Source organism: Schistocerca piceifrons, chromosome 9, assembly GCF_021461385.2.
Source record: "Schistocerca piceifrons isolate TAMUIC-IGC-003096 chromosome 9, iqSchPice1.1, whole genome shotgun sequence".
NCBI lineage: Eukaryota > Metazoa > Arthropoda > Insecta > Orthoptera > Acrididae > Schistocerca > Schistocerca piceifrons.
The window spans coordinates 22,833,310-22,844,015 of record NC_060146.1 but is presented as its reverse complement, the minus strand read 5'-3'; the positions used below and the strand labels follow the sequence as shown (position 1 = coordinate 22,844,015).

General features: G+C 42.9%; 1 protein-coding gene across 1 annotated transcript; it reads left to right on the top strand.

Moving 5' to 3' along the window:
• Nucleotides 1–8,630: 8,630 nt before the first annotated feature.
• LOC124717228 (general transcription factor 3C polypeptide 6-like) lies at nucleotides 8,631–9,577 on the top strand. Its single transcript, XM_047244024.1, has one exon. It carries the CDS (start codon nucleotides 8,789–8,791, stop codon nucleotides 9,326–9,328), a length of 540 nt encoding a protein of 179 aa, XP_047099980.1. The 5' UTR covers nucleotides 8,631–8,788; the 3' UTR covers nucleotides 9,329–9,577.
• The last annotated feature ends 1,129 nt before the right edge of the window (nucleotides 9,578–10,706 follow it).

The window sequence follows — 10,706 nt, the reverse complement described above, 5'->3', positions numbered from 1 at the left end:
AGAGAGAGAGCAGTGGGCTGCTTTATTTGCGGAAGTTCTCGGCTCTCGGATGTGTATTCGATTGCGCTGTTTTTGTCGAGAATGGACACTGAAACAGCAACCAGCTAAAAGGCATAGTTCAAGACAATTGTGGTATCATAAAAGTTGTTTCATAAAAATAATATTTACCTACCTTGTATGAACGCAGTTCAATCGACTTACGCCTTATTTTCACAAAACATTTAAATGATATCCATAGACTGATGTGTTAAAACATTACTACTTAGAACGTAAAATGCAACCACAGATTCAATGTTCAAACTTAGTTTTAGCACTATAACAGAAAACTTATCTTTTAGAGCGTGTGTACCATACACAGTGCTTGGTATTCTTTATACATAATCTTTGTATGAGTAATCCGAACCATTCAGGATATTAGACATAACTGTAAATAATTTTTCCTCTTATCTCGGTTCTTAAATTAATTCCATTGTACTAGCAAAGACATATTTTATACGCCCACGCTTTCTCGCAGCATCGGTGACCTAACGGCTTGACCACTGTAATATCTTTGAAATTACTATTTACGTTACTATTGCGAAGCTGGGCTACGCTTTGTAAATATTTATCTTGTGTGGTGCCATTAAACAGAGAAAAGTGTGGTGTAAAGTCAGTGTTTTCCAGTGAATGGAACGGACTCACAGTGCACGTTAACAAACGTGTCGATTTTGAAATTCATAACAAAACCACATGGCGATTTTGTCACACAGAATCATACAGCATGTAAGTTACCACATTTCCCGTTTTAATAACTCTAAAAGCTCTTTCATTAATGTTTCAATAGAGGTGAAAAGAACTAAATACCTAGCAAGTAGAGTTCTCGTTCCCTGTAAGTTTTTGCTTTTGTCCATCTCTGTCTGAACAGACTTGTGAAAAAGAAACTGTTTGTTGTTACCGTCAGCGCATCGTCATGCAATGTGTAGTAGCTGTTATGCTTTATTGGAAACGGATTTATTTGGGAGGTGAACTTGCTTCGTGGAAGAGGCGCATGTGAGTTTCGCAGACAGCGAGACGGAGCAGCACTTCGGCTTTAATGCGGAAAGGCGACGTGGCAACGCCGCGGACGCTGTTGCAGCAGCGCTGGAGCACGGACGAACGATTACTACACCGGAACATCGCCGACGGCGGGGGGAGGGGAGGGGACTTGCTGGCCTGGCGACCGGAGAGCAGCGAAATGCTGCCGCGCTGAAGGGCACAGGAAAGGGCGGGGGGGGGAGGGCTGCGAGGTTCGCGAATCGGCGCGCGGCGCCTCGCGTGACGTCAGCCCGCGTGACGTCAGCGCGGCGGCGGCCAGTGAGTCAGGCGGCTTCCCGCCGGCGCCTGCGCAGTCGCCGGCCGCCATAATCTCTCCCAGCTCCGTGTTGTAACAGCAGCTCGTGGGCGGCTGGCGCGATGACCTCAGCCCGTGTTCTCGCCAAATGTCGCCTCATTATCATTAATACTGACCTTTTCCAAATCCTAACAGTCACCCTGCACGTCGCTATCTCTATACTCTTAAATTACGAAGAGTAAAGAAGTGAAGTAAGTTCAAAGGTACAAGGTCTACATGCAGAATATCTGAAGAGAGGCCACAATTTTCTTGTGAAAACTCTTGGATAAATTAAAAAGAAAAAAAAAACAGATATTTCAGTTTGGTACTACTATCGTGTAAAATGTAAGGGGATTAGGTGGACACTACCAAACATTCTGTATGCTTTGCCGTCTGCTCAATCTCCTTTCATCACTTTATGATCGACTCTAATGCTATTGTCTCAACAGCATGTCAGGAACAGACGTTCTCGACAAAGCGGTGTATATACTACTACGTAACACAGCCAGCTTTTCAAATAGCTTTCCTTTATCAGCAACCACATTAATCTACACCTAAGGCCGGGGCTTCAAAAGTGCTCAAGTAATTAATATTATGGTTTGTAAACGCATCTTCTCTAACAGATCAACCAAACAAACCTTTGACTTTTTCCGTCACCGTAAGTCAAAACCCAACTGGTTTAAAGAAACGGAGAAAGACCTAGTAGAACAAGATTTCAGCAAAATCGCTAATCGATCGAACAGCTAAATTAATTACTAAAGATGAAAATATAAGGTTCCAAGGCAAATCTACACAAAAACAAATGCACTACCTCGGCAGAAGAGAGAAAAAGAAGATAAGAAAGAATGAAGAAATACTGGGCACTGAGAGAAGAACAATATACAAAAAATGACTGATGCAACTTATCCAAAGAGGGAGAAACGAAAAAATGCGAACATTTTATGTTACGCTTTGCCGTGATCGTTACTGATATCGACTGAAACAAGTTTATTGTTATCAGTCACTGTTTATTTATATCCGTATTATACACTCCTGGAAATTGAAATAAGAACACCGTGAATTCATTGTCCCAGGAAGGGGAAACTTTATTGACACATTCCTGGGGTCAGATACATCACATGATCACACTGACAGAACCACAGGCACATAGACACAGGCAACAGAGCATGCACAATGTCGGCACTAGTACAGTGTATATCCACCTCTCGCAGCAATGCAGGCTGCTATTCTCCCATGGAGACGATCGTAGAGATGCTGGATGTAGTCCTGTGGAACGGCTTGCCATGCCATTTCCACCTGGCGCCTCAGTTGGACCAGCGTTCGTGCTGGACGTGCAGACCGCGTGAGACGACGCTTCATCCAGTCCCAAACATGCTCAATGGGGGACAGATCCGGAGATCTTGCTGGCCAGGGTAGCTGACTTACACCTTCTAGAGCACGTTGGGTGGCACGGGATACATGCGGACGTGCATTGTCCTGTTGGAACAGCAAGTTCCCTTGCCGGTCTAGGAATGGTAGAACGATGGGTTCGATGACGGTTTGGATGTACCGTGCACTATTCAGTGTCCCTTCGACGATCACCAGTGGTGTACGGCCAGTGTAGGAGATCGCTCCCCACACCATGATGCCGGGTGTTGGCCCTGTGTGCCTCGGTCGTATGCAGTCCTGATTGTGGCGCTCACCTGCACGGCGCCAAACACGCATTCGACCATCATTGGCACCAAGGCAGAAGCGACTCTCATCGCTGAAGACGACACGTCTCCATTCGTCCCTCCATTCACGCCTGTCGCGACACCACTGGAGGCGGGCTGCACGATGTTGGGGCGTGAGCGGAAGACGGCCTAACGGTGTGCGGGACCGTAGCCCAGCTTCATGGAGACGGTTGCGAATGGTCCTCGCCGATACCCCAGGAGCAACAGTGTCCCTAATTTGCTGGGAAGTGGCGGTGCGGTCCCCTACGGCACTGCGTAGGATCCTACGGTCTTGGCGTGCATCCGTGCGTCGCTGCGGTCCGGTCCCAGGTCGACGGGCACGTGCACCTTCCGCCGACCACTGGCGACAACATCGATGTACTGTGGAGACCTCACGCCCCACGTGTTGAGCAATTCGGCGGTACGTCCACCCGGCCTCCCGCATGCCCACTATACGCCCTCGCTCAAAGTCCGTCAACTGCACATACGGTTCACGTCCACGCTGTCGCGGCATGCTACCAGTGTTAAAGACTGCGATGGAGCTCCGTATGCCACGGCAAACTGGCTGACACTGACGGCGGCGGTGCACAAATGCTGCGCAGCTAGCGCCATTCGACGGCCAACACCGCGGTTCCTGGTGTGTCCGCTGTGCCGTGCGTGTGATCATTGCTTGTACAGCCCTCTCGCAGTGTCCGGAGCAAGTATGGTGGGTCTGACACACCGGTGTCAATGTGTTCTTTTTTCCATTTCCAGGAGTGTATAAAACCACAAGAATTTTGGAGGCTTAAACCTTTGAAAGGGCTAGTGATTATAAATAAACAACGCATGTTAATATAGAACTTATTGCTTCACTCAGTCAATAATATTATTTTTATTGCAATATGTGTTGTTATCGCTGTTTTTGTTACTGTTATCATTAATCACTACTGACACTATTGTTTGCGTTAGTTATTATAGTCATTCTCGTAAAATTATCTCATATGGAACGTAACTGAACCACAAGTACGCGCAGAAATTCAGAAGCTGGGTAAACGATGTTTACAAATAGTTTTCGATATGTATAGTTTCTGGTCCACGCAAAATGTGATCATGTTAAATAATGAACACGAAACATGTAGACAGTAAGCGAACGGAATAGTATAAAAAACACTAAAACTAGTGTGAGGTCCGTCTATTTTGCGGAATATATAAGTAAATTTATGCAGCCACTAAAAATGGTTGATCAGAAACAAATAATGCACTATGGACCATGGCGTATGGACGAACATTTGGCCGCGAGAAGTGACGTAAATGGATATTTCGCTCCTAGAACGTACATAGATTTAAAGTATGTTCCGTGCATGTAATGCCAAGCCTATAGTATCATTTTCTCGCCATTAAATGAAACCTAATGTACAGCGACATTGTAGAAAGTAAATGAACTCAAAATTCTACAATACGATACATCAGCATGCGAATATATCTGGTCATGCGTAATCATGACTCATACCAATGTCAACCGAAATATGTAGATTAGCGTGACCAATCACATTCATTGATCTACCTACAATGCTTTACGGAGGATATGCATCCTTCATCAAGTGGATTTATTTAAAGAAGCACGACAGAGTTAATATGTGCGTATACGGCTTCTGTGGGCAACGTCTGGGACTGCCTACCATTAGAAAAAAAAAAGAACTGTTTTAGTGCATGGCTCACGATTATGTGGATGCTGTGACGATAGGGTGTCAACAGGTGTAGAACTTCAGGTGTACTGCAGGGAAATGTGTTGGGACCTCTGCTGTTTCGAGGACTGGCTTGATGTAGCTCTCCATGCTACTCTATCCTGTGCAAGCCTGTTCATCTTGAATGACTGTTGCAGCCAACGCTCTTCTGAATCTGCTTACTTTGTTCACCTCTTGATCTCTCTCTACGATTTCTATCCGCCCCATACACAGACACACACACTTCCTTCCAGTACTAAATTGGTGATTCTTTGAACTTCAGCATGTGTCTCAACAACCGATCCCTTCTTCTAGTCAGATTGTGCCACAATTTTCTTCTCTTCCCAATTCTGTTCAGTACCTCCTCATTAGTTACGTGATCTAATCTTTACGGTTCTTCTGTAACATCACATTTCAAAAGTTACAGCTCGCATGTTGTCTAAACTGTTTACCGTCAGTGTTTCACTTCCATACAAGGCAACACTCTACACACTACCTTCAGAAAAGATTTATTACACTTAAATCTGTATTCATTGTTAACAAATTTCTCTTCTTCAGAAAGACTTTTTCTTGTCATTGCCAATCTACATTTTATATCCTCTCTAGTTCAAACATCACTAGTTATTTTGCTGCCCAAATAGTAAAACTAGTGCCTCGTTTCCTAATCTGATTCCCTGAGGACCACCTGACTTAATTCGGCTACTTTCCATTATCCTTGTTTTGATTTAGTTGATGTTCATCCTGTACCCATTCCTTTCAGCTGCTCTTCCAAGTCCTTTGTTGTCTCTGACAGAGTTACAATGGCATCAGCAAACCTCGGAGCTTTTATTTCTTCAAAAAATGGTTCAAATGGCTCTGAGCACTATGGGACTTAACATCTGAGGTCATAAGTCCCCTAGAACTTACAACTACTTAAACGTAACCTAAGGACATCACACACATCCATGCCCGAGGCAGGATTCGAACCTGCGACCGTAGCAGGCGCGCGGTTCCGGACTGAAGCGCCTAGAACTTCCGGCCACCACGGCCGGCCTTTTATTTCTTCTCTCTAAACTTTAGTTTCTCCTACAAATACATGCTGTGTATTAATGACCTTAGTAGCACCTTAGGCTTTTCGCAGATGATGCATACTTATAATGAAGTACTGCCTGACAAAAAAATCTGCACAAATATTCAGTGGGATCTAGCTTTAAATGTTGAGGAATGTAAGATTGTGCACTTCGCAAAACGTAGTATCCTATGACTAGAGTATCAAAAAGTTATAGCTGGATCGGTCACTTTATAAAAATACTGGGAGTAACGGTTTGTAGGGATATGAAATGGAACGATCACATAGCTACAACAGTAGGTAAAGCAGTTGGTAAACTTCGATTTGTTATAGTTAGAGAAACGAACGACGGCAATCGAGTCAGGCGTGTTCAAAAGCACCTACATCACTATTTTCCGACAGTGAATGAGCTTTCAGTAGTGTTCCGAGGGCTCTGTGGTGAATTCCGTAGCTAATGCGAGTATTGAACGTGATCGTAGCGAGTTGTTTAACGAATCTCGATTCCATCTGTTGCGAGTTGGCATCGCTGATTGCGGTGGTAAGTGATAAATTCTGCATAAGCAAGCGAAAGACATAATTTGCAGGAATACGCTTTCCTCAAGAAGACAGCACGCGCATGCGCGCACTGCAAATGTCGTCAACAATGCAAATCCCGTCCGTGCCTCGACACACGGGGACTGCCATCGTTTGAGGATCGGACCACAGTGGAGGACTGGAGAAATGCACTCCGTCAACAACGGACACTCGAGCATCCCATAAAAAAAAATAAATATATATATATGTATTGCTCAGGAGTGTGGTGTCCGTACCAAATAGGACCAACAGGGGATTTTAAACACATACGGGGGATTTTAAACACATACTGAGAAGGGCAGAACCAATGGTCACAGGTTTGTTTGACCCGTGGGAGAATGTCACAGGGATACTGGAGAAACTAAACTGGTAGACTCTTGAAGATAGATGTAAACTATCCCGAGAAATTCTATTAACGAAGTTTCAAGAACCGGCTTTAAATGACGACTCTAGGAATAATATACAACATCCTCCTACGTATCGCTATAATAGGAATCGTGTGGAGAAGGTTAGATTAATCAAAGCTTGCATTAACAATCATTCTTGCCGCCCCCCACCCCCACCCCTCCCCATACGTAAATGGAACGGGGAGAAAACCTAATAACTGGTCCAGTGGGACACTCCCTCCGCTATGCACTTCTCAGTACTTTGCACAATATGGATGTAGATGCAGGATGCATAGATGAATAGTTTCATAATAATTAACACCTATCAATGGTCGCAGGATGCATAGATGAATAGTTTCATAATAATTAACACCTATCAATGGTCGCAGGCTAAGTTACGACTGTTGTTTACAGTAAATGCACGTCCTATAAATTACACTATGCAAAGATGGTGAATTAGTTGCTAACGAGAGCAAAGAACGTGTAAAATAAGGGTGGTTTCAGTAGTGACGATAAAACATTTGCAACTATTTTTATTATAATATTATTTTTATTATATGGATACCATGTGTGTGTGTGTGTAAGCAGGTAGGAAGAGACTTATATGCCGAAGCGTTTGTAACGATCGTCATCATTATACGAGAAACGTAGCTGCGAAGTCTGCTCGTATTGTGTGTTTGGAGGACCCTCTGACCTGGCGATCACCTATTCAGAATTAGACCAATGACTTTGTTTACTTGTACATTACGTCGCTCAAATGAATCCGTACTCGTTATTAAATTATGCGCTTCCTAACTGTTTATGGTGTCACGAATATGAATTCAAGAGCGAAACGCACCTCAAAAATACAGATACTGCATTATGTACACCACCTCAGAATTAACTCGGATATACTCAAAACTGGTTACAATTCAAGCCTCTATAAAATAAGTGTCGCGTTGTTATATAAAAAAATGTACGTACGTTTTTGTTAGCTAGTTCACGTCTACTGTCGTATTTCATGAAATAGATATTAAAGTACTTTTGTCTTTAGTGCAGAATGGAACAGAAATCAAAACGCAAGGTCTGGACTTACAACTACGACGAGTCTCTTTTTTTTTTAAAAAAAAAGTAAAAAATAAAATAAAAAAGCGGCAAAATTTTAGAAATACTTAATTCTTCCACGGCTTACTTTTTTGGCGAACGTTTCATACGGCACGTCACACAGACATGGACAATAATTTCGCGTCTCACCCACACGAGAGATTTCTGTAGTATACGTGTTTTAAGTATTTGAAACTATCATACATAACGTAACGTAGTCGTCCCATTAGTTCTTATACAGAACTCACCTTTATTACATTTAGTTGCGCTATTGTTAATTCATAAATTCCCTTATTTATAAAATGGCGTAGACACGTCAGGCAAAAAACTTACACATCTAAGCTCTGCAACAACGCGGAATCTTTTTCTCTCTGTCATCGTTTTCTTCTCCATCCACTCCGACAGCTGAAAGTGGAATAAGCAGCAAAGATACTGGAACATAAATAACTCTCTGTTCGATACCAAAAACATAAATTAATCCGAGAAAGAATAATAATCGTATGAAACTGCTTCTATCCGCACCAAGGATGGTGACGCAGCGTACATTACTAACTTAAAGTATAGGCAGGGAATCGCTGGAGTTTAATGATTCGCGAACTGTATATGGGGTCATCTGTGATGTGAGTGCGAGAAACAGCTACTGTTCGTCATAGCAATACGTAAAGCTGTGTGATGCTAATCGCTATGTTCGAACGCTATAGCTGCGCTTTGAACCCAACGCGTCCAGTAGCGATGTTCGCTTGTCACGCGCGCGCTGCGCAGTCTGCTGGCGGCGTTTATCGGACTCCGCAGCTGCCCACTAGAGCGCACCGCCAGCGGGCAGCCATGTTGCCCGACTTGGCTCACAGCTGTCGTCGCGTGCTGCATGCCACGAGTTAGCAAGAACGTTGCGGTAGTGCAAACAGCATCCGTTGACAACGTCGAAAAATCCGCATAGTGATTTCTAGCAGAGTGCTATGGATGTCGATGCTCACGATGTAGAGAGTAGCGAGCAGGATGACGAGTACGAAGAGGAAGAGATTTTAGTGGAACTGAAGTTCGAAGGTGGTAACTTGCACGAACCTTTACTGAACCAACAAGGCGTGCATTTCAAGCTTATAGGCGCCACTACAGCGAAGCCAGTATTGCAGCTTGGCGAGCAGATTTTCGCTGGTCAATATGTCGACGCCATGGGGACTACTATAATCTTCGAGGAGGACGAGTCGATGCCATACTACGACCCCGTGTTTTCCACGAACCCGGAGAGTCCGCTGAGGTACTACGCGAGTACTCGCAAATGCCTCGTTATGTCACGGATCTTCATCAAGGAGAAGAAGGAAGGGGAAGAGGCACAGGACGGTGAAGAGGAGGAAGACGAAAAGGATGGGCAGTACGAACAGCCTAAAGCGGAGCCTTCGTCACCTGGAGGCGAGAAAGGACTACGAGAAGAGGGAGAAAGAGGAGTCCAAGGTGACGTCGCGGACGACGCCGATTGGGAGACAGAAGAAGAAAAGTAACGTCTCAGTTACGTCAGCATCTCGTGAAAGATTCGCTACACAACTTTGCATGTGAATACGCAAGACATTTATCGTTTAATTTCGCAGTGTATAACAATGATTTCATTGTATTTCAACTTAATAATCAATGCTTTGTACCGAGGACTGAACAAATACTGTAATAAAAACATTTTATTGTGATGTAATTACCATGCTTTGTACGAAGGATAGAATGTATGATACTGTAATAAAACATTTATTTTTATGTATCTGCAAACATATGAAATAATAATGACCTTTCCACTTTGTAAATCACGCAAAATTAACAGAAAATAGTAAAAAATAATACGATAATGGATGCAGAGTAGGCCGTTCACTGCACTAGCTTTCAGTATATATGATCGTTTTTGCTCTAGATCACAAAACAGATAAAAAGGATATTTTTAACATTCAACAGCAACATCCACAACTTCGTTTTGCTTCCATTGGCCAGGTGCGAGTACGACTCCTTCACTGAGGGTTCTGTACAAGATTAATTATGTGTATAGACAGTTCATCCATTCCAAGAATCGAGTATCTCGATAATTTTGCCAATTATCGACAGCGATACTGGGAAGATATCGGTCCCAGGGATTACATGACTTTCAAGAATGTTTAAATTTCAAGTCTGAAGTAGATTAAAAAATGGCAAAAGAGTTTTTTTTTCATATGATATAATCACAAATATAAATTTTGCCGGTTTTTTTCCCTTTAGCTGTAAAGCGAGACCTTTCTTGCTGCCAAATTTCATGAATCTATATCAAGGGGGAAAGCCCTATAGAATTCAATTAATGACGATGAAAGTATCAAAATATGTGTCATAAATGGCCACATCTTTTGATAATATTGACTTAGGAACTTAACATTTATACACAGTATGTGACATAAATTTCAATATGGTAAATCTACCCATTCCTGATAAAAACGCCTCTCAACAGACGGAGAGACAGATAGTCAGGTGACAAATAACAAAAAAAATTTTTATTCGTGTGATACAATTACAAATTAACATTCGGATTTTTCTTGGTTTGTTTGTACTTTGAAACCCTGCTTTTAAGCAAACTTCATGATTCTATGTGGAGGGGAAGTACTGTGTAAGTCTTGATGAACATGTTTGCGAGTACCAATATATGTGACATAAATGGCCTTATCTTTTGGTTGCGTTGTCTTAGAAGCTTAACATGTATTATACAGCCAAGTGACTATGGGACTTTGCATGTGAAATGAATTTCATTGTGATACGTCTGCCCATTCCTGAGGAAAAGGGGTCTTAACAGCCTGAGGGACAGACAGTGAAATAACAAAAAAAATTTTTTTCGTGTGATATATTTACGAATTACCAAGTCCCGATTTTTCCTTT